General features: G+C 34.5%; 1 protein-coding gene across 21 annotated transcripts in view; it reads left to right on the top strand.

Annotated features, from left to right (window-relative positions):
• Positions 1 to 25,131, top strand: part of LOC105477129 (RALY RNA binding protein like) — a 733,794-nt gene that overhangs the window by 517,819 nt on the left and 190,844 nt on the right. Inside the window, exon 1 of one of the 21 annotated variants that reach the window (XM_071068051.1) lies at positions 9,157 to 9,502. The exons of 18 other annotated variants lie outside the window; for them this stretch is intronic. In XM_071068051.1, coding sequence (XP_070924152.1) covers positions 9,316 to 9,502 — 187 coding nt within the window. In that variant the 5' untranslated portion in view covers positions 9,157 to 9,315. Of the gene's footprint in view, positions 1 to 9,156; positions 9,503 to 25,131 lie in introns of those variants that run through there. 2 more of the 21 variants (XM_024791381.2, XM_071068045.1) reach the window with 2 other exon arrangements.

Below are 25,131 nucleotides of genomic sequence, written 5' to 3'. Positions count from 1 at the left end.
GATGGATTTCTGAAATGCCCTTGGGCTATGTAATGCTAAATTATACCTGAAAATTCATTCTATTCAACTCAGCAGGCTGAAGTAGCTCATCAATGTGGTGTAATTATAACTAAATAGGAACAGGAAAGGAATTAGGAGAACAGGATTGCTGTGTATAATACTTTTGTAGACAGGCTGAAATGAATTCTATTAATGTATAATATTTTATGCACATTTTAAATTGGAAATAGTTAGAAATTTTGGGGTAAAAATGTTGATATTATTCTTAGAAACAAAATTATGCTGAATATGATCCATAAATCAAAATTGATGTTTTTTAAAGTCCATAAAGAATTACATATCATAGTATTGGTTTTTGTCTATTTTAGACATTTATATTTTTAAACTATGAACAAATCTTCTTAATGTCTAGACCAACATTTTCAAAATAGTTTGGTTATGTGTGTGTATGGGCACCTAATTTTCTGATATAATGTTACCTCTTTTTAAATGGAAATTTGTTCTGGGTCATTCTAACCTACTTGATTATTTTCCCTGAAGAACATTTTCCAAATCCATAATGGACCTTAGATTAGTGCAAATATATCATTTCAGTGGACTTCATGCACTGATTAGGCTTTACTTGAATATGTTTAGAATCACAATATAGGCACCTCTAGAATTTTTTTTAAGTTTTAAGTTCAGGAGTGAAAGTGCAGTTTTGTTATACAGGTAAACTTGTGTCATGGGGGTTTGCTGTACAGATCATTTCATCACTCAGGTATTAAGCCTAGTACCTACTAATTATTTTTTCCGATCTTCTCTCTTCTCCCACCCTCCACCCTCCAAAGGCCCTAGTGTCTGTTTTTCCCCTCTATGTGTCCATATATTCTCATCATTTAGCTCCCACTTACAAGGGAGAACACACTGTACTCTTTATCTGGAGTACGCGGATAGGTAAGTATCAGAATGCATTCTCTATTGAAATCTCACATATCAAATATATTCTCCCATTGTCTGACACTTTAAAAGCATGTATATTTGCCAAAATGACAATAACCCCAATAATTCCAACTAAAGTAAAATCCTAGATAGTGTTCTCTATTCTCAACTGTTTTCTGAATTTGGTTTCTTTGACAATTAGTTTTTCAACACATGAGATAGTGGTATCATGAACTGGGTACAGCTTTAGAAGCTCACAAACTTAGACTCCAGCTCTGCTTCTTTCTTGCAAACTCTTTGAACTTGGCCCTTGAACCTCAGTTCCCTTATCTGTAGGATGAGGACTCCTACCTCACATCACTGCTTTACAATTAAAGTAGCATAAACAAAATCCCTCACACAAAGTAAGCACTTAATAATTGTTCATTTTTATGATTCCATTTAGCTTCTGTAATTGATTAGTGAACTATTTTAATTAAAATATCTCATGTATTTAATTCATTGCTTACATTGTAAAGCTAACATTAGTGAACTCTAGGGGTGATGATGCAAAATTATAATATAGAGTCCCAACGATAATAACATATATTCTTTGAAGAAGAAAATGCAAGGTATCATACAGTGGAGTGCTGAGTCTCAGTTCATCTTTTTTAGCATCATGTATTTATTACCTGCCTCACACCAATAATTTGTGCCCTACTACCACATATATAAAATAGAGTAGAAATACAATGAATTTTATATAGATAAAACACAACAGAGGAAAGAAACCCCACAGAATAGAAAGATGAAACCAGATACTCTAGTTCAGAGTCCAGAAAGAAGAAAGTCAGGGCAAGTTTCAGGAAAGACAGATGTTGACTAAGATAGAATCAGCCAGGAAAAGAGAAAGGCAGAACTCTGAGAAGTCAGCAGTGTGTACAACAGGATACTTCCTAATTTATGTCTCTGCCCTCCTCTGCCTCACGTGCCACTTGCTGGTCCCCACCATTGTCCTGGGTCTTCTGTGCTTAAGAATTTTCTCCAGCTACAATCTGGCCACTGAAGAATGACACATCCTACAAACACCTCAGAACACTGTTTTGCTAGGAAGCTTTACCACTCACAACCCTGTGGCTTTTAAGATAGGTAGGTAGGTAGGTAGGTAGGTAGTAGGTAGGTAGGTAGGTAGGTAGGTAGGTAGGTAGGTAGGTAGGTAGGTAGATAGATAGATAGATAGATAGATAAATAGACAGACATACAGATAGGATAAATAGATAACAGACAGATGAATAGGTAGTAGATAGATAGATAAGTGTATATATCCTATTCTGTAAATTCTTTCATAGTAAGATTCTATGCATAATTTTCATGATCACAGAAACTAATATGAATTCAAGGATGTTTTAATTTCTTTTTTTTTTTTTTTTTTTTTTTTTTTTTGAGACAGAGTCTCGCTCTGTCGCCCAGGCTGGAATGCAGTGGCTGGATCTCAGCTCACTGCAAGCTCCGCCTCCCGGGTTCACGCCATTCTCCTGCCTCAGCCTCCCGAGTAGCTGGGACTACAGGCTCCCGCCACCGCGCCCGGCTAGTTCTTTGTATTTTTTTAGTAGAGACGGGGTTTCACCGTGTTAGCCAGGATGGTCTCAATCTCCTGACCTCGTGATCCACCCGTCTCGGCCAGGATGTTTTAATTTCTTATCATGATTCTCTATAAACTCAGTACTATCCCTTCATCTCAGGACACAGTGGAGATGCTCTGAGACAAAAGTTGTGAGCTACTGAGGAAGTATTTTTCATAAGTAAAAGATCTCTAGGGAGCATGGTACAGCAATTCTCCCACATCATGCTGGTCTAGTCCCCTCCAGCTGTTAAAATACCATAGACTGAGTGGCTTATAAACAACAGAAATTTATTTCTCAGAGTTATGAAGGCTGAGAAGTCTAAGATCAAAGTGCTGGCAGATTCAGTGTCTTGTGAGGACCTTCTTTCTGGTCAATAGAAGGCAACATCTCTTGTGTCCTCAGGTGGAAGAGGCAAGGGATCTCTCTGGGGTCGTTTTAATAAAGGCACTAATCACATTTGTGAGGGTTCTGCTCCCATGACCTAATCACCTCCCAAAGGCCCCACCTTTAAATACATTACAGGAGGCATGTACTAATTGGAGAGGAACAAAAACATTTAGACCATAGCAATGCACACCTCCAATAAACTATATTATCGCTTCCATATGTCTGTGAGGTAGTTTGTTGCATATGATAGTACCTTTTATGTGGCTATCACCTGAAAAGAGATCTTGTGCTTTTTAAAGTTCAGGATTATTTTACATTATACCTTTAAGGTATAAAATAGCCAATATTTGTTAAAAATATGTTGAAAGGAGGTAAATTATTTACATAGGCATAAATAATTTCCTTCATATTTTTAAGTATAATCGCTAGGAAATTAAAGACATTTTTCAACTCTTTTGTAACCATGAAATACTTGAACCCATCCAAAGAATAGAAGATAAAGGATAAAGGGTAAAGGACAAAGGATAAAGAAGATAGAATTTCATTATCCTTAAAACACTGCAAATTTATCCAAGTATAAATGAGAAAATCAGGCAACCAAGAAGATAAAACTAAGTCTGGATAATCAAATTTAGGCTACAAAAAGATAAAACTCAGATAAAATTAAATGGAAAGCATACAAAGAAAGGGAAGCAACAAAAACAAGAATGCTAAAAAACAATTACCACTAAGGAGATGCAGTAAAAATAAAATCAATTGTAATTTGAGTTATAAAGGATAAACATTTTTGGCTGTGTTTAATACTTGTAAGTATTAAATATTTCAGAATCATAATAATTTAAAGACTTCTTTGACATTAATGCATAGGAAACTGGACAAAGTCCAAAAAAATGAATAAAGACTAAATAAAACCCAATTATAGTTTAAAAAAACAATGAAAGTCTCTTCCAGATACATAAAAAAACTGAACAAAACTAAGGAGTACAGAATTGATTTGTTTGCTTATTTCACTTTTAGCAACAGTCAAGAATAAAGAAGCATCTTTCTGGAAATCGTTATTTTTCCCTAATTTGAATCAATATCACAAGTGAAAACTTGAACCAAACTTAAGGAAGTTTTTTATTTCCTTCAATTCAAGAAAGAACGATGATAAATAAAGTAAAATGAGGCATTGAATGAAATGACAAGATGTTTTTAATATGATAGCCATTAAATATTTTAGTAACTACTTTTAGATTACCTACTTACAGGACAGCACTTGACTTGGGGTGGATGGATGTGGGTCCAGATCTCCAGGCAGTTGTCAAGACAGCAAGTAATTTAATACAGATGAGTGTTAAATATACAGATATATATTTGTTTAATTGCTGAAAAAATGGATTGGTGATCATGCTGGGGTTGAAAATTATTTGGTTGTTATCCTTGAAAGAACCTGAGGAGAGTACTCATATAAAGAATTTATAGGAATTGTATGAATAAGGAGGTGTTTCAAAAGAAGGAAGCCTTGATCTCTAAGAGGAGAAAAGCGAGTGTTACCACAGGGGCAGCTGATATGATAAGGAGGATAGGGTAAGAGAAGGGTCCCACCCATGCATCATGGTGCTGGGTGATATGAATGACCTAGGAGAAAGGTTAACTGTGAGTAACTTTGCATCTAAACCTGATAAACATTTTCTGTTCAAACCTGAGAAAGGAGAATTGAGATATCACTTCCTATCGCTCTTGGAAGTCCTGATTGAAGCCCCTGCTGGGAGTACATGGTCCAAGTTGCATGAGTTCATATACCTTGTCTTCCTTCAGTTATCTGTTCAGCAAACTTGTAGGAGCTGTCTGGTCTGTATCGGACATCTATTAATGAAGAATTTGGGCAACAGAACTTTGCTGCATCTTTTCAGCTTTAGTATTTAATTATTCTAGCAATTCTCTGAAATGGAGGCATCATAAAATTCAAGCTAAAGATTTCTGTACACTCTATATACAGTGTATTGACAAAAATGCTTAGAAGGTTTATGAAATTCAACACATATTTTAACTTGAAAACCAGATAAAGATGTCAATACTCCAGAGGAGCTAATAATTCGATACTTTTGATATTCTGGAAATACCCAGTTAGGGTTTTATTTGGAGGAAAGGATGAGGGCTGGAGGATCAGGAAGAGAGGGAGTGAGGTGACTCCAGTAAGACAGGGTACTCATCCCTGCTGCAGAGCTGAGAAGGCCTGTTCTGTTATCCCAAGTCAGCTCTGGCTCCAAACATGAATGTCCCTGCCAGGAAGCCAGAAGCCCTGCAGTCAACTGGATTCACCCCTTCTAGAAGGTAATTTAGCACAACTAGTTGTGGAAACATGTCCCTTGTGGAGTCTCATCTCCTGTTTCCTGAACAACTACTCAAAATATCCCTTCGCCTCACATGGCATGTTATGTTGAACTGTCTTGGGAGAAATATTAGCCAGATTTTAATCAGGACACTGTGTCTTGCCCTCTGTGACACTTTATTCAGACATAACTTCTTAGCTTCACTTTACCGAAGCATCAAATAAGAATGATGATGATAATAATAAAAATGAAACCAATAATAACAATACATACATCATAGGACTGTTCTCAGTGTTCAATGAAATAATACATATAATACTTAGAAAAGACCTCAGCACCCAATGAGCATTCTCTAAATTTTAGCTCTTTTTAAATCACACAGCATTCACTCCCTGTGTTGAGTTCTGGCAAATATGATTTCCTTGGTTTCAGTACATTACTGGTGACACCATAGAGCCCCTTTTAGGTAAGTTTCCCCTAGAAGCTACCCAGTGCATTGCCACGTAATTCGGCCCTAAATCATATTGGCCTAGTTTCCGGTAAAATGCTCTCAACACAACTATGTAAGTCATGCTGTGTCCCTGACCATTACCTCTACATGTCCTCATTTGGCTAAAGTTTACCCATTTTCAAAATTGGGATAGAGATACCCAAGTAACAGAAGATTATGTGACATGATATATATTTAGCACAGGGCTAGATGCATAGTCTCTCTCTCTCTCTCTCTTTCTCTGTCACACACACACACACACACTCTTTCCCTTTCTCTCTTCCTCTTTCCCTCTCCCTCCTATCTCACTCCCCACTCTCTCTTTCTTCCTTTTCTTCCTCTCTCTCCTGTCTTCTATTTATTATTCTACTACTGTTAAAAGGACCGTTTATATTATACATTTATATTAAAAGTATATATGCTATAGGCTTTTATTTCTACTGGTTCCTTCAATCAAGAAATGAAAGGTATAGATACAATTATTTGATTTTTAATGAGAATTCATGTATCCCAATGTATCAACACTCATTAGATTTGCATTTTAAGTGTGGAGTATAAAGATCAATTTAAGTAAAAGAAAAGTAGATTGTAGGGAGTAGAGGAGGAGATAGTTTGTTAATTAAGGCATCTTTTGGCCTCTGTTGTTATAGGCATAAAACTGATTTTGCAAACAAAACAACTCTAGCCCATTTGGGATTCTTGAAGAGGGTAGGAAGAAGAGTGGGGTGCCTGGACATGCCCCTCTCTTCAACTTTTCTCTCTGTCCCTTATGTCTATATTTTGTCTTCCTACTTTTTGGAATGAAGGTTTCCCAGGTTCCACTTTCACCAAGGACTCTGCACCCCCTAAGCCACTGCCCCTGCCTTTCTCTCACCTGCCTACACTACTGCGGCATGGTGCTCATGAAGTTGGCTTGTATTCACCGGGTATATGTGAGATCCCCAAACTTGCTGGCCTCAAGCCCTCCAGGATCCAAGCCATTAGGCCCAGATGTGAGATTCAGGAGTAGATGCTCTAAATGCACTGATGTGAGACAGAAAAGTAACATAAGAAAAGACTGATGAGATGGAAATCCCCTATATGGAGCCTAAGAAAGTCAGCCCTGATATAAAGGTCTGGAGGAGAAAGCTGGGCCAAACATTGATGAGTACAAGTCAGGCTAGTTGTTTTAGTGTGTATCTGTTTATATATACATGTGGATTTTAATGTGTATAGGTGTGATGATCGATGAGGCTGAAGGGTGAGGGCTTCTTGTCCATATGAATGAAGTTAATTAAATTGTCATATGGTCTTTCCAAAAACTATTCAGATTGATATTAATTATAGATAATGGAGAATTAAAAAATGTAAAAAGTGAAAAACTACAAATTTGACTGTATATAGTCAAAGAATAATGCTAATATCAATGACATCTGAGTCATTAGTCCATTACTGCCTAATCATCACCATGTTTATTCATATCATAAATATATACCACCTATGTCAGAAAAACTGTTTTACTTTTATTAAATTGCAACAGTTTTCATGCCTTGTTGGTCTTACGGCATTGGTGCCCAAGAAATCAGCAAATAGCTTTTGTAAAGGAGTCATTGCTTATTAAATATGACTTTGTTTCTGTGACTTTAAAATACATCAGTAGATCTTCATACTTGTGAATATATACATTTCATCAAAATCTACATATTGAGAATTCATATAATGAGAGAATGCATTCAAATTAACATTGGGACTAAAATATGTGAAATAACAAGTATTTTAATTACATAGAAAAGTTACTGTAGTCAATAAACATGAATTAGCTCTTGTCTAAATTTATTGAAAAAGAATTTGTGATTGTATGGACTTTATAACTGAAACTTGTTTATTAAAATTCATTCATAGCCGGGCATTGTGGCTCACACCTGTAATCCTGGCACTTTGGGAGGCCGAGGTGGGTGGATCACCTGAGGTCAGGAGTTCGAGACCAGCCTGGCCAACATGGCAAAACCCTGTCTCTACTAAAAATACAAAAATTAGCTGGGCGTGGTGGCAGGCACCTGTAATCCCAGCTACTCAGGAGGCTGAGGCAGGAGAATCGCTTGAACTTGGGAGGGGGAGTTTGCAGTGAGTCTAGATCGCACAACTGTACTCCAGCCTGGGTAACAGAGTAAGGCTCCGTACCACCACCCTCCCCAACACACACACACACACACACACAAAACAACTCATTTATTCCACAAATGTTTATTAAGAGCCTACTTTGTGCCAGGCATTGATCTAACCTCTGGATATACATCTCTGAAGGAAATGAAGTTTTATCCTCAGAAATGTATGTTCTAATAGGAAGAGAAAGACAGCAGTGGAATGTATAGTAATACAGACACTGACTATGCCCTAAAGCAGGAAATAACCATAGTGGTCTTTGACAAACGTCTTACCAAAGAGTTTAGTTAGTCAAAAGTCAAGAACCCTGAACAGAATATTGCTGAACACTTATCAAATATTATTCTTGGTATCTGTGGTTACAAAATGTAATTATTTAAGTAAAAAAAAAATCCTTTACACTGAAATAACGCTTCTATTAAGGAGAGTTATGGAGACAATATTTCCAGCTACTAGTAGGTAGCCTGGATTTGTTCACACTTAAAAAAAAAATTAACTTTCAACAGTTGAATATCTCCACTTCTGCTTCTTGGCAAGAAGGTGAAACTTAATACATAACAAGGAAGTCTTATGACATAGAAATTCTTCACTCGCATGTGGGTCCTTCTGCATTTTGAATAACAACTGAATTTCAGACACCCCAATCAGCACCCAAAGGTGTTTTTGAAACCATGTTCTCATTTGGAGTGTTTGGGAGAGGCAGTGTTCCTGGGCTTCTGCTGCATGCCAGGCATTGCTCTCAGAAAAGGACAGTACAAGCCATAATGAAGGCAGAGCTTCCACCTTGTCCACTTGAGTGACAGTGTGAAACATATTCAGATAAGTATATGCCCCAAATACTGTCAAAGTAGAGAACTGAGGACTAAACTGAGGCCCCAGGGGTTGGGGGTGGGGGAAGCTTCTGGAGAGGCTTCTTGCAAGAAGGAGCAGAGTGCCTGCTACATAGTAGGCACTCACTGAGCCTGAGAACCTATTATGTGCACCTTCTGTGTAAAGTTCTGGGGATATAAATGTGAAAATGTGCAATTTCTGTTTTGCGTGAGCAGCACAGACTGTTTGGGGAAATAGACAAAAACTAAAATGGATAATTGCTTTAATAATTGAACATACAAAGTGTATCAGAGGTTCTCAGAAGAAAAAAATTTAGCAGAGTTTCAGAATCATATATAAATTTCAGTATTCTATAGTGGTTAAAAGATATATGAACCTAACTTTTAATTTATATAAATACTAAACAAGGGTTTTTATATTTAGATTTTCAGTTTTGCGATTCTTGCTAAATATATGAATCTATTCTTAATCCAACATTGCTTCACGGATGGCAGTTTAGTAGTACAGATTTCATTAGAGAACTTAACTGCTATAGGTTGGGGGGAGGTGAAGGAAATACAATTTTCCCTAGAAGATTTACATTAGATAGAGTAGTTACAGGCTGTAGCATCTCCCCTGTAATTTTATGAGAATGGTATTACCCTGGCTTTCACTGTGTGATTGCTGGTTACCTTCTGTCAGTGAGCAACAGTCTTACTGCAAAGCAGGAGCACAACCCGTCTCTTTGTCTCCGTGGTCAAATCAATTACTTCTTAGAAAGTCGATTTTTTTCAAAATGACCATGTACAGGAGCAAACGCAGACATCAGAGATGTAAGTAAAATTTGACCCAACTTTTTCATATCACTGGAGTAGGGAAAGCATACTTGATTTCTTAAAAGACTAATCATGACTTCTTCAGATACATCCTGGTAGTAGAAAAGATACTGTAGCTTTTCTCACCCTAACCTTTATCTTTATTCCTGTAACATGCATGAAAGATGTTGAGGGGAGAGGGGATAATTCACTTGTTACTATGGAAACCCTTGGAAAGGTTTACAAAATCAACAGAGAAACAGATCAAATGCAATTTCAGTCTAGCTCAGCATCCTACATTCAGGCATGATCACTGGACAGTTTTCTTTTTTGCTTTTCTAGGAGTGATAGATTTTCTTTCCTGGAAGTCTATTGAAAGGTTTGGGAAGCTAGCCTAAAACTTCTGTTTATTCATCCAATTTCAATTACAACTCTTAGGAGGAAGAGAACAGTTCAGAATGGAGGGGAGAGAGTTAATTGTGAAAGACAAGCTGAATATTTAACAGGATATTCATTGCCAAACTTCTTGGTCCAGAGCATGCTAGTGACATAATTCACTACAGGCACCATTTCAAAGGGTTAAAAGGAGTCATCTGCAGTCTCCCCTAAAGGAACTGATTCTGGCTGAAAAGGAGCAGCACAATTACCCTGGCCTAAAGTCCAGAACAAAGATTATTATGGAAATGAAAGCTATCGGAATCTCGCTAAAAATCAAAAGATTGTTATAACAACACTATTTTATGGTGAAGCAATATGCCTCTCATGAAAAGCTTTACAATCACCTCTCTCTAGTAAGTCTAACTCTTTATCACTTTACCGTTTCTATTGTCTAAAGTAAATAATAACATATTTAGCTCAAAATGGTCTGTCACTGTCTCTATCGTCATAGACAGGTAACGGCAACTTATTCTGTAGACAAAGTCTGTACTTTTTCATTATTTCTTTTGATGTCTTTAAATGTTATCAAATATTTTGGAAATCAAAGTCTAGCAGTCACAATTATACTATCAAAAAGCCAATAAATCATAGAAAGATAATTTTTAGTGTGATAATTTATTCTTTGGTCTATTTTCACCTAAGATCTGAAAACTAACATTTCTCCTTTTCAAAGAAGTTTCATGCACCACAGAAAGCTCTGAGGGCTAGGCTGCCAGTTTGAATCTATAAGCTTGATTGCCTTTTGATGCCAGTTCTTTCTTGTGATAAAGAAACAACATACGATAACCGCTACTTTTTTTATGTAAAAATGATTGGTATGAAGTCCACACATATATTGCTGATTAATTTTCTTGTGATTTCCTCCTACAAGAATAAATCTAAATTATGCATATATTTGAAAACCATCTTGCGCCTTTACTCCTGTATCTTTTATATATCCCTCATGTTTTTTTCTTGTGGGTTATCAATGCCTTAATGCACATGGAAAATAAGAGATTCACAGAAAAATTATACTCAGTGTCTCCCCTTAAAATGTGCTTGCTGAAGTCTGCGATTAAGCAGCAGGAAGAAATTGTGAATTACATGAGACAAGTCAGAAGACGTATAATTATACAGGCATAAACACAGTAGGGTGTACTGGAATGGTTCAGTTAAAAAAAACTAATGTGTTACTTAAGTTTAATCGTATCAACTATTTTATGTTGCATTAAGTGTTTCTATATTCTAATAATATAAAATATCAGAGAGCAGGAACATAATAAAATTAAATAGAAAGCTTAGCAATAAAAGCAAATAGAATCCTTAAATGAATTTCTTACACTAACAATATTTGCAAAAGTAGAATATAATACAATTGTTTGCCATCCAATAGGTAAACAGAAAAACTGGAATTTTCCCATCACCAAAATCCAGGGCATTTCCATTTTCAATAATATCTTTTATGTGTGTGTTTTTGATCATACCAAAGGCATAAACTCACCTAAAGGCAATTGTAATCCAATTAAGGCAATAATTGTACATTAAACAAAACCTCATTGTAGGAAAGAAGGAAAGTATTCTTACAATTTTCTTTAAAAATGAGATAGCACATAAATCAACTTTCTAATTATTCCCTTTATCCAAAGATTTAATATTATATCTTCTAGTAAAAATAAGTGTTTCCTTTCAGACGGTCTGACAAGAGGAAAAGTAAAGGTGCATGTGGCTATGTCAGGAGTTTGGGGAAAAAGGGGAAAACAAAAATACTTATAAAAGAGTTTTTAAAGTATAAATTGTACTAAACCTTTGAAGATTCATGTGGGACTTTGAAATTCATTCTTCATGCATATTGAGATTAGTTATTTATAATTCACTATACAAGAGGAGGAGAGGGAGGGAAGAGTGCCCATTGCCTTGCTCCTGATAGAGCAATTGCTAGGTAAAAGGAACAGCGTAGTGTTCATTCAGATAATAGATCTTACTTATGCAAAATTGCATTAATGCCTTTCAATTAGATACAGAATTTTTTGAGTGGTATTAAAAAATGTTGGCATATATCAGAGGCTGATATTGCCAGAGCCAAACAGGTACAGACCAATTTAAGGAATTCTAATACATGTTAAACCTATTTTTACAAATCAGGTTGAGTTGGGAATTAACGTTTAACTTTTGAGTTCATTTAAATATTAAGTTTTTACACATATATAATAACAATATTTATTTAACTATAAAGTTTATGTTTAAATTTTTAAAAATTTCTGTATAAAGCAAGGAAAACTTGTAACCTCCCTTGCTGAAACTCCACATGACCTTGAGAAAACATTTTGGGGCTTTTATAAAAGACACATGAAGGTACATTTTTAAAAAATGAATGTTTTTAAAACACCGATGTAGAGGAAAAAGTAGAGTAGAAGCCATAGAATTTTGAAAATAGCACAATACCTGTACCATGGCAAAGAAAACAGTGTGAATCGAGTTTCAGGTGTGTAACATTTCATCTTATTTTACTGAATTGGAATAGATCATGCATTTTTTATTGCTAATAATATCTTTGGGTGAGCTTATCAACCTTATCCATATTATCATTGGAAATACTTGATGAGATCACTTCAGAAATCTAAATACTAGTCATCATAGCCCTCTGCTTATGGTCTTGGCCAATATCTGTTACTTCTGTGGGTTGCAATCTCTTCTGTAACTTTAGTAGATTGCTCTGAGAAGGTGTTCTGTAGGGTACTTTCCATCTCTAACCCTCAGTGCCTCCATAACACAGCCCTCATTAGGTCATTCCCCTACTCAAAGACATTAATGGTTTCTCACTGACTAGATAATGGTGGCTCTGGGCTTGTGTGCTTCAGATCCATGGTTGCCCATGGAGTTACTACAAGGTTACTGCATATTAATATTTATATAAATATGAATCATTGTATAATGAAGAAAGATATATGTTTATATGGACATACACATGTGTATATATACATAAACATACACACATACATACACTTTTAAAGTTCTAAAATATGTTTAATAAAAACATGTATTTAAAAGGTGGTACTGTGTTTGTAATAGCTTTTTATACGATATATTTTATTTTAAAAAATAACTATAGTACATGCAGCCCTCATTATGTTTCAGTATTCTTTAAAAAACAAAACAAAACAAAACAAAAAAACTTCATACTCCCGAAGGTTGAGAATCACTGAACTAGAAAGCAAATACAAGCAAAACCTTACAATACAGAAATTTACATGATTGTCATCCACCCACTACTTTCTTCTCTTCCTGATACCACCTATATTCTAGCCTCATCAAGCTACCAATTGTCAGCCAGGTGCAGTGTCTCATGCCTATAATCCCAGCACTTTGAGAGGCTAAGGCGGGAGGATTACTTGAGTTCAGGAGTTCAAGACCAGCCTGGGCAACATGGTGAAACCCCATCTCTACCAAAAATACAAAAATTAGCCGAGCGTGGTGGCAGACACCTGTAATCCCAGCTACACTGGAGACTGAGGCACAATAATCACTTGAACCCAAGAGGCAGAGGTTGCAGTGAGCCAAGATTGTACCACTGTACTCCAGCCTGAGTGACAGAGCTAGACTCCATCTGAAAAATACAAATAAGCAAAAAAGCTACCAATTGTCCCTGAAATTCACTATATACTCTTATCTCTATGCCTTTGCCCATTTATCTTCTTGTTGATAGATGCCCTTCACTTGCACCTTCACACCTCTCTGTTGAAGGTTTCACTCGCATGCCACATCCTTCCTAAATGATTCCTCAGTTTCTAAGTCAAATCGCTCTTTCCCTTCTCTCTTTTCAGTTCATATATACATATATATATGTGTATGCGTGTATATATATATGTGTGTGTGTGTGTGTGTATATATATATTTTTTTTTTAGGCAGAGCCTCAGTCCGTCAGCAAGCTGGAGTGCAGCAGTGCAAGCTGAGATTGCTGAACTACAACTTCTGCCTCCAGGTTCAAGTGATTCTCCTTCCTCAGCCTCCTGAGTAGCTGGGATTACAGGTGTCCACCACCATGCCTGGCTCATTTATGTATTTTTAGTAGAGATGGGGTTTCACCATGTTGGCCAGGCTGGTCTCAAACTCCTAACCTCAGGTGATCTTCCTGCCTTGGCTTCCCAAAGTGCTGGGATTACAGTTGTGAGCCACCACACCTGGCCTCAGTTCATATATTGTAATTTTTCTTAAAATTTTTATATTCTGTCTTATATATAGAAAATTATCTATTTACACCACTAATCTCTTTCTTTCATATAAGGTATTTTTTATGTGAAACTTATATGAAAGTTTCTTTCATATAAGGTATTTTTTATTCTTGTTTGATACATCCTCAGTGCGTGCATATGATGCTTTGCCCATCAAAATCCAAGGCTGTCTAATGAAATTTATTGACTTAAATACATGTTTTTGACCACCTATTACTTTCCAGAGATTGCTCTAATGGTAGGGCTATAGCAACAAACAAAACAACACTTTATTAAGATAAGATGACTCACAAATAAATATATAATATGCGATGTAATGCTAAGAGCTATGGAGAAAAATAAATCTAGTAAGGGAGAAATGGAGTTTTGGAACATGGGGTGAGGAATTTCTATTATCTATGGGGAAATCAGGAAAAGCCACTTACTAAGGGGACATTTGATCAGACAACCTAAAGAAGTGAGGAAATTGGTTCAGTTTCTTTCTGGATAGTTCCAAGTAGAAATAGCATATGCAAAGTCCATGAGGAAGTTTGAGATAATTGAAGGACCAAGGAGTCCAGTAAGTAGAGTGAATAAAGATGAGGTCAAAAAAGCATCAGGAACATTAGATAGATAGAGTAGGACACACAACAGAATTTAACTGAAGAAGTCTTGTTTAAAGGTACTTATTGAAATTGACTATTACAAATTAAATAGCAATATAAAAATGGAGTATTATTTAAAACAAATACTTATATTGATACCATGATTTCTTTGTAACTGTGAAGACAAAAGAAATAATTTGTTATTCCCAAATTATTTCATATCTTAAGTGTTGATGTTTTTTATTACATAACCAGTTGAAAATGTGATCTAGGTTTTAAAACTTTTAAAACTTTTTTTTAAGTTTTTATCAGAAAAAAAAACCAAAAAAACAATTTTTAGGCTTGATCGGTAAAGGCTCTCTAGAGGGCACTATTAAGTTCAATCTTTGATTTTATCTATTATTGAGGTTTGTAGGGAATTCTGATATGATATCTGCAATATCTGATATGATATCTTCAGCCTTTTTTTATTCTCAAGTTCTAATATGAATTCTATAACTGGTAGAAATTGAGAAATTGTAATTTTATAGATTCTTCCATGGAATCATGTGTGCATGGATAGAATCAATGCAGTCTGATTGAGCATGCACAATGGGACTATAGATGCCAGTCTGGGAGCAGAGAAGTACAAAGGCTGACTGATAACCCCCCTGATACAGATTGACCTTAAATGGAAATACATGTTGGTCTGCCTCATATCCTTAATCACAGGCTTTTACAGGCTCTAGCCTGTGACTGGTTCTGCCTGCAGAAATATATTCTGTCTCTCTCTCTCTTTCTCTCTCTCTGTCTCAAAAAATCTGATGATCTGTCCATGTATTTTTCTATTTAACAATGCCCCACACACTCAAAGGTCACTTTTGTGGAGTGTGAGCATTTGTCCATTTCTCTTCTGTACTTTCAGAAAACGACTATCATACATCACCTGCTCTTTTAATTTCTCAGAATCTGTGCTGAATTTATATCTACACTTGCATAAAAACCGTGGCATTGACTCTGTCCCCAGGTGTTCTGGTAAATGTCCTCTGCAGAGTATACTTTATCACTTCAAAAAATGTTACAGTTAAAAAATAATGTTAATTTGTATTTGTTGATAAAAGAATTATACATATTGATAAAAGAATTATGCATATATATCCTAAGTGTCTTCTTGACTCTTAGGAAAATAAGATTGGTGTTAAACTAAGATGTTAGTCTATCATTTTAACATACTGTCATGTGGTTTGCAAACATTTTCTCCCATTTCATGGTTGTCTCTTCACTCTGTTATTATTTTTCTTTGCTGTGCAAAAGCTTTTTGGTTTGATGCAATTCTGTCTGTTTTTGCTTGTATTGCGTGTGCTTTTGGGGACATATCCAAAAAGTTTTGGCCCAAACTAATGTCAACAAGCTTTTCTTCTATGTTTTCTTCTAGTAGTTTCATAGTTGTAGGGCTTATGTTTAATTCTTTAATTCATTTTATTTTTGTATATGGGGTGAAATAAGGGTCAAATTTCTTTCTCGTATGTATGGATATCCAGTTTTCCAACACCATTTCTTGAAGAGATTATGCTTTCCCCATTGTGCGTTCTTGGCACTTTGGTAGATCAGTTGACTAAAAATGCTTAGACTTATGGCTGGGCTTTCTATTCTGATTAATATATTTTCAATATTAAACTCCACATATTTTTAATATTCAAACAGCTCAATAGCAATAAAATTAGTAACTTGATTGAAAAATGGACAAAGAATATGAAAAGACATATCTCAAAAAAAGACATACAAATGGTCAACATACATATGAAAAAAGTTCAAAATCACTAATCATCAGGGAAATACAAATTAAAAATTAATACCACAATGATATATCACATCACATCTGTTAGAAGAATTGTTATACAAGTGACATGATAACAAGTGTCAGTGAGTGCATAAAGAAAAGGGGATTCTTTACACTGTGGGTAGGAATGTATATTAGTACATTCCTAAACCATGATGGAAAACAGTGTGAAGGTTCCTCAAAACATTAAAAATAGAACTACCAAATGATCCAGCAATTTCATTTCTGGGAATATATTCAAAGAAAATAAAATTAGTTATCTCAAAGAGATATCTCTACTTCCATTTTTATAGCAGAATTATTCAGAAAAATCAAGACTGGAATCAACATAAATGTCCATCCACAGATAGGATAAAATATATGACATATATATTTCATATAATATACAAATATCATATCTCAGATATATACATGTCTCATATATGACATATATCATATGTAAATGTCCATCCACAGATGAATGGATTAAAAATATGATTATATGAGATATATATATCTCATATAGTTAGATACACACACATACACACACACACACACCCCAGTGGAATACTAGTCAATTTTTAAAAAGAAGGAAATCCTGTCACTTATGGCAACATGGATAAACCTAGAAGACATTATGCTAAATGAATAAGCCAGGTACAGAAAGATAAATACTGTATCATCTCACTAATATTTGGAATCTAAAAAAATGGAACTCATTAATAGAAGCAGAGAGTAGAATGCTGGTTACCAGAGGTTAGGTGGGCAGAAAGGGCAATAGGAACATGTTTGTCAACAGATACAAAATTTTAGTTACAGAAGCAATAAGTTCAGGAGATCTATTGTGCAACATGGTGACTACAGTCATAACAATATATCATATGCTTGAACATTGCTAAGGGAGATTTTAAATGTTTTCACAAAAAGACATGGTAATGGATATGTTTAATTCATTAAGTTGACTTAGCTACTCCATAATACATACATATATCAAAACATTATGTATACATAAAATTTTCATTATTAAAAAACTAAACTAAAATAAAATATTGTCATGAATGCAAGCAGTTGGACATGACTAAAGAAAAGATAACCATTCATAAACATCAATGTAGAGTAGGAAATAGTGGTTTTTTTGCTCTAATATATGCCATCTTTGAAACGACAGAAAGCAACTTTCTTAAAAACCATGATCTGGCATAATTATGTGTTTTGGGAAATCTTTTTGGTTGAGCAATATAAAATCACCAGTTTTGTAAATCAATGGTTAAATCTAATAAATACCAGCTATTGCATAAGTAGGCAAGCAAAGGGGAGAGGTGGGTCTCATAAGCCATTACGCTTGGCACAAGTTGGCGTTAAAAGCATAGGGCTGTTACAGTTAACCAGGTGTGATTACTTGATACACTAAAAATATCTAATTACATTAGGGAATATATGCATTATTGTTCTTTAGGATATGTAAGGTTAAACTTTCTACAAAAAAATTGAAAGTATGTTCAGTGTCATCAACATAGATTAGATGACTTTATTTTTGCAAGTGATATATCAGAGCTTTGAAGATTATCAGAACTTTTCTAGAAAGTATCTACCTCCAACTAAACTTAAAATGTTGATTATAAGCATTTGAATTCTAATTTTACATATTTTATCATTAAAACTTTGTTTTCATCCAAATGGAAAATTGGGTAGTTCTAAATGAATTGGGTAATGATAATAAAAATGACAAATATATTGAATGTTTACCATATATCAGGCACTGTTTTAACCATTTTGTTATAGATGACTAATGTAATTTACATAAGAGAGCAATAATCAAACATGTAATAGAATAATGAAGTAATCTGTGATACTTCATTTTTATTATAATTTCAAAATGCTATGATTTTATTTCTAATCTCTAGGAAATTAGACACCCAAAATTAAATTAAAATATGAACATTGAATAGAATTAAAAAGCAACCTTATGTATCTCCTAAGGAATCTAATAAATTAACTTTAAAAAGCAAAATGTAATGTTTTACCAATATCCCTACCCTTTAAATCATACAGAAACAGAAAAAATATATTGAGGAAAGTGTTACATAAATATATGTAAACAAAGTATCTGCAAATGAATGTATTTGCCTCAAATGCTATCTTTTCTGCAAAGGAATGAAAGGTTTCCAGAACTTAGAATAAGTGAAGTTCTCTGCAGTGATTTTAGTAATTCGTTGTGAGTCATTACACACTTCTTGATCTAGAACAGCTAAGTTATTTGGCATAACCTTTTGATTCATTTTCCTTTTTCTTAGTTATTGATTTTCTTCTTACTGAATTGCACCCTTATTTTAACAATGGAATTTCTGACACCTTTAGTTATATAGGGAAACATTATATATGTGTAAATATTGAATCAAAGTATTAATGGTCTATTATTGACATATTATCTCTAGAGCTTCATTTGTATTTAAAATAAAGTCCACATTTATTTCCTTAGAATCTTTGTAGAGTATGTGGCATATATTTTTGTAATGTTCCATGCCTTGGGCTACCTATCATTGGAAAATGTTATATTTCATATTATACGATTCTTTTGACCCCCAGTAAACCTGAAACTGCCTTAGAGGAACAGCTGAATGTATTTCCTTAAATAAACACACTTTGTTCTTCAAATTGCCAGTATTTGTCTTCTTAATAGGCTCCACAGGCAATAGAAATGTTGACTTTGAAGTCACCTCTGCTAGGTTCATGTAGATAAGTCTATTTCATACCTTTTTCTTCCCACACTTAACAGTGTCTTTCAACTCACATTTGTTTTAAGACACCTGTAAATGCATACAGACTACATGGAATATTTAATTTTTATTTAATTTATAGTCTCAGTAATTAGTGAGAGGCTGGCTCACAATTAAATAAAAATAAACTTAGACAAAACTCAGAAAAGGTTTAGTTTTAATTGAGGTATGAGGAAAAATTCATTTAGTTGGTCACATCCTTGGCTTTCATATGGTAGCAAGAGAAAGATGGTCACTTGAATTTTACAAGTGGTCATAAAATTTTTCTCTGCACTAAACTGTCCTCCAGAGCTATTTATATGAAGCTAGTCATTTTCTAATGATCACTTGTAACATAGATGATACACTCAATTTTGATAAATGGGTCTAAACTGTCCTAAAGAGACTGTAGCAGTAACACTCCATGAAGCTTTTTAGAATTTGTTTGCTTATTCACTATCTAGACAGAAATATTTTGCATATTTTTCACCATCCCAGTTTTCAAGAACCCAAGTTAGAGTTTGAGAAAATTCTATTTGAATGTACATAACAGTGTATTTGATTTTGAAATAAAAACAAATCATTAAAAATTCTACTTCAAAAATATTCTTTGAAACTTGAGCATCTAGGGAAAAAGTTAATAACCAAGTACAGGAACAAAATACAAGAAATTGTAGCATAAAGATCATAGATATGCTTTGGGAGGCCGAGGTGGGCTGATCACGAGGTCAGAAGTTTGAGATCAGCTTGACCAACATGGTGAAACACTGTCTACTAAAAATACAAAAATTATCCAGGCATGGTGACACATGCCTGTAATCCCAGCTACTCAGGAGGCTGAGACAGGAGAATTGCTTGAACCCAGGAGGCAGAGGTTACAGTGAGCCGAGATCATGCCATTGCACTCTAGCCTGGGTGACAGAGCAAGACTCCGTCTAAAAAAAAGAAAAAAAAAAGATCATAGATGTGTTTGTTACTAATATTCTCTTTTTAGTCTCTGAAAATGGGTCCCTGGAAATTAGAACTATATTAAGTTAACCATTTCTTATATATTAGAAACAGTTGTTTATCAGGTTAAAGATGCTGTATTTTTTGTACTGTATAAACAGCCATCTAACATAGTCATTTGCTTAGGGAAGATACTAGCCTTTGATAATACTATTTCTCTTAGATTACTACTGGCAGCAATTAATCAACAGTTGTAGTAATTTACCCTATACTTCAAGCCAAATTAACTGTCTTGCCTTGTTTATTTGAATATTAAAGGATAATGTGGCATTGGGCCTGCAATTCTCAGTAAGTTGCCCACGTTGTTAATATTTACCAATATTAACTTAGCAATAGCCTAAAAGGTGGAAGGAATATCTGTTTTAATATTCATTTTAAAAATGCATGTTTTAAATATTGTAATTCAGTGTCATCACATCAGTTATGATAATTTCATTTTGGGTCCAGGATAATTAAATCTGGAAATGCGTAAGATGTACTACAATGATAATAATATTTCATTATTCTTTGTAACTAACATTCCAATCACTGGTATAGATTGATATTTGGAATATGACTGTCATCACACAATTCTTTACCCTAGGAGACTTCCTAATGGGCATTTTTTATACCTTGCTGTAGGCTTTTATGTACTTAATAACAGTACAATTTCATGTAGCTTCATAACAAATACCATTGCCATATTTATGTCATAATAAAACGAGTTTAAGGTATTTTTATGAAACTATTTATGGCTTTTAGTCATTATTGAGTTTTTTATGACTATTATAAAGTGGTATGACTTAAGAAAAATTATAAACTCCCCTATGGGTATTTGTCATGATTGAAAATAATACAATTCTTTTGGTTGTTATGTCTTGCGAAATTTTATTATCTTCTGTCTAGAAAAGAAAAATACTAGGGATCTTCAATCAGATTATTACCAAATTGTTAAGATTTTGTTCTATGTATTGAATAGAAGTATATATTTCATTACTTGTCCCAATTGGAATAAACATAAACTGCCAAATTTCCTGGAAAATAATATCTCTAGAGGTCGTTTCAGTTGATAAGTATGTGTTATCAACTAAAGGTTTTATTAGTTGCTTCTTGTAGGTATTCTGGGTCAGTTTCATTATTATTAACTGAAAGCCTTAATATTATTTACTCATACAAACTATACTTCTTAGTTGTTATAGTAAACAGATTTTTAAATTATTGCATAAAATTGTATGTTAAGAAACATTGTTTGGCCGAGCGCAGTGGTTCAAGCCTATAATCCCAGCACTTTGGGAGGCCTAGGTGAACAGATCACCTGAGGTCAGGAGTCTGAAACCAGACTGGCCAACATGGTGAAACCTCATCTCTGCTAAAAATACAGAAAATTTAGCTGGGTGTGGTGGTGCATGCCTGTAATCCCAGCTGTGCAGGAGGCTGAGGCAGAAGAATCGCTTGAACTCAGGAGGCAGAGGTTGCAGTGAGCCAAGATCACACCACTGCACTCTAGCCTGGGTGACAGAGTGAAACTCAGCTTAAAACGAAAAGAAAAGAAACATTGTCTGATTTTATGACTTTGAAAAAGCGAGGCATTTCTTGATCTAGTATTATCTTACTTTGAAGGTTCATTTGTTGACATCTCACCTGGCATATTTCAGATTAGTATATGATACTGAAAATTCTTTGTTTTCTGAAGCACTCTTTCCACCATTCATACTTTATGTTGTTTCCATTTTGAACACTGTCCTCTCCTCTTTTCTGAGCTAATTTCTACTTATCCTTCAGGTGCCAGTTTAGACAATCACTTCCTTCTGATACATTTCTATAAGCTTCTGGTGGCTAGTAGAGTTTATCTTTGTTATGGATTCCTGTGTAACCTGTATGTATTCTGTATGTAATTGATAATTTATGTAGTCATTTGACTCTAACCCTGAAAGACAGAGATCAGGTCTCTATTTTCATTCTATATCCCCAGCATGGTCTGGCCTAGGAAGCCCTCAATTAATAGACTTTGAAGACTAAACAGAATGGATTGCCTTACTTATGTACCTGTTGTAGCAACTAGAAATTTTAGTCATTTGCCCCAAATATGTTACTATGATATAGGCTGTTGGTGAACTATCTCTTGCCTTTTTATATTCACAGATGTGTATGCATGATATCACCTGCTAAGGCCTTTTTGTTCTCAGTTTTTGGAGTTACTTTTTCTAATGACAACCCTAATTTCCTTATTTGATGAGAAGTATTAAAAGGAATCTAAAAATACTTATATCCTGGGCAATTTAACAATGTTTAAGGCATACTTTGAAAGTGCCATAAAATCCATATTGTGACTTTCTCACAAGTCTATTGTTGTACTCTTAAGCAATGATACTAGTTTCTAGTTAATTCATGGCTTATCTTTTATTTATTATACTGTACATATTTATGATGTTTTGATGCATATATATTGGGTAATTATCACATCAGGATATTTAGCATTTTCATCATCTCTTTGTGGGCAGAACATTCAAGATTCTCTCTTCCACCTATTTTGAAACATATGCAATATTGTTAACTATAATCAACATACCAGAACTTACTCCTGCTATCTAACTGTGACCACATATAGTTAATCAATTTCTCATTATACCCCAGCCCTTTCCCCTCTCCAATCTTTGGTAGCCACAATTCTACTCTCTACTTCTATGAGACCAGCATTTTTAGATTCTTTATATAAGCGATATCATATTTGTGTTTCTGTCCTAGCTCACTTCACTTAATGTAGTGTCTTCCAGGTTCATCCATGTTGCCACAAATGATAGGATTCCAATCTTCTTTATGGCTAAATAGTATTTCAGTGACATATTGTATTGAAATAGAAAAACCCATCTTAAAAAATGTGTATGGAACCACAAAAAAAAAAAAAAAAAACAAATAGCCAAAGAAATCTTAGAAAAAAAGAACAAACTAGAGTCATTACACTACCTGACTTCAAAATACACTACAAAAACTATAATAATCCAAACAACATGGTACTGTCCTAAAAAACAGACACGTAAGTAGACAAATGGAACAGAAAAGATAACCCAGAAATAAACCTGTATACTTACAGCCAACTGATTTTTGACAAAAATGTCAAGAACGTATAGTGGGGAAAAGACAACCTCTTCAACAAATAGTGCTGGAAAAGCTGATTATTTACATTTAGAAGAGTGCAACTAGACTTCTGTCCCTCACTGTATATTAAAAAAACCTCAAAATGGATTAAATACTTATATACTATAAAAACAGTAGAAGAAAAATAAGGGAAATACCTTATGGCATTGGTCTAGGCAAAGTTTTTTTTAACAAGAACTCAAAAGTATAGGCATCAAAAGCAAAAGTAGAAAAATAGGATTTCATCAAACAAAGAAGCTTCGGCACAGCAAAGGAAACAGAGTGAAGAGAAAACCTACAGAATCATGGAGAATATTTGCAAACTATACATTTGATAGAGGGTTAATATCCAAATTATATGTAGAACTCGAACAATTCAATAGCAAAAAAAAATGTGATTAATAATGGACAAAAGATCTGAATAGACATCTCTCAAAAAGAGACATATAAATGGATAACAGGTATATGAAAAAATCATCAGCATCACTTATCAGGGAAATGCAAATGAAAACCACAATAAGATAGTATCTCACCCAGTTAAAATTGATATTATTAAAAAGACAAAAGGTAACAAATGCTGGGGAGTATTTGGAGAAAGGGAAGTGGGAATGCAAACTAGTACAGCCACAATGGAAAACAGTATGAAGATTCCTTCAAAAACTAAAAATAAGGTGGGGCAAGATGACTCACACCTGTAATCCCAGCATTTCAGGAGGCGAAGGCAGGAGGATAGCTTGAGGCCAGGAGTTCAAGGGAAGCCTGGGCAACATAGGCTTCCCTTTTTTCTAAAACAAAACAAAACAAAAAACAAAAAAAAAAAAAAAGAAAGAAAACAACATCTAAAAATAAAAATAAAACTACCATGTGACCCAGCAGTTTCATTACTGAGTACTGGGTATATACCCAAAAGAAATGAAATCATATGTCCAGATATATCTGTATTCCTATGTTTACTGCAGCACTGTTCACAATGGCCCAACATATGGAATCGACTCATTGTTCATCAACAGATGAATAGATAAACAAAATGTGCTGCATATACACAGTGTAATAGTTTCTATTTAAAACTTCCAGATTATTTTATCATTTTAAGAAATGAAGACTCATAGCTGATAACACATTCAGAATTAAAACTTGGTTCTCCACATTCTGTTTCTGCCCCCCCCCAACCAAGAGTTGTCTCTGCTGCTAAGCGTCGTTATTCACTAAATCAATTTTGCATCAGTTAGAGGAACAAATTGTTTTTCCACAGATTTGTAGCTATTAATCTCAGCAAGAACTCAGTGAATGATTTTTTTTTTAATATCAACATCAGAAAGACATGGACGGGAAGGAATAATTTGAACCAAGTCCAGGACATACTGGCTGAATCTATGAAAGTTAAGACTTCATGTCATATAGTAAATCTTTGTCACTAATTTATGCCACTTTAAAATTTGGAATTTGGGGATATGATTAGAATGGTCTACAACGTAATTTCACTGCCCACTTTCTTACTCTGTTCCTTCATTGTCTTCTCCATTATTATTGCTACTCAGTAATGGTATCAACTGGAAATTCTTGAATTGTAACTAAAAGTGACCTCATTTCTAAAGCATTTAAAGTTATTGCAGGTGAAAGCTCTCTCAAGGGCTTTCAGTGTTTCAATTACATGGATGTACAATCTCTGTCAATAAATGAGTGCCGCACATTAAATTAACTTGAACAGTTACAGCCCAAACTTATTCTCAGCTTTGGCAA

Source organism: Macaca nemestrina, chromosome 8 (genome assembly GCF_043159975.1).
Source record: "Macaca nemestrina isolate mMacNem1 chromosome 8, mMacNem.hap1, whole genome shotgun sequence".
Lineage (NCBI taxonomy): Eukaryota > Metazoa > Chordata > Mammalia > Primates > Cercopithecidae > Macaca > Macaca nemestrina.
The sequence above is the reverse complement of the archived record's forward strand: the minus strand, read 5'-3'. Positions and strand labels throughout refer to the sequence as shown.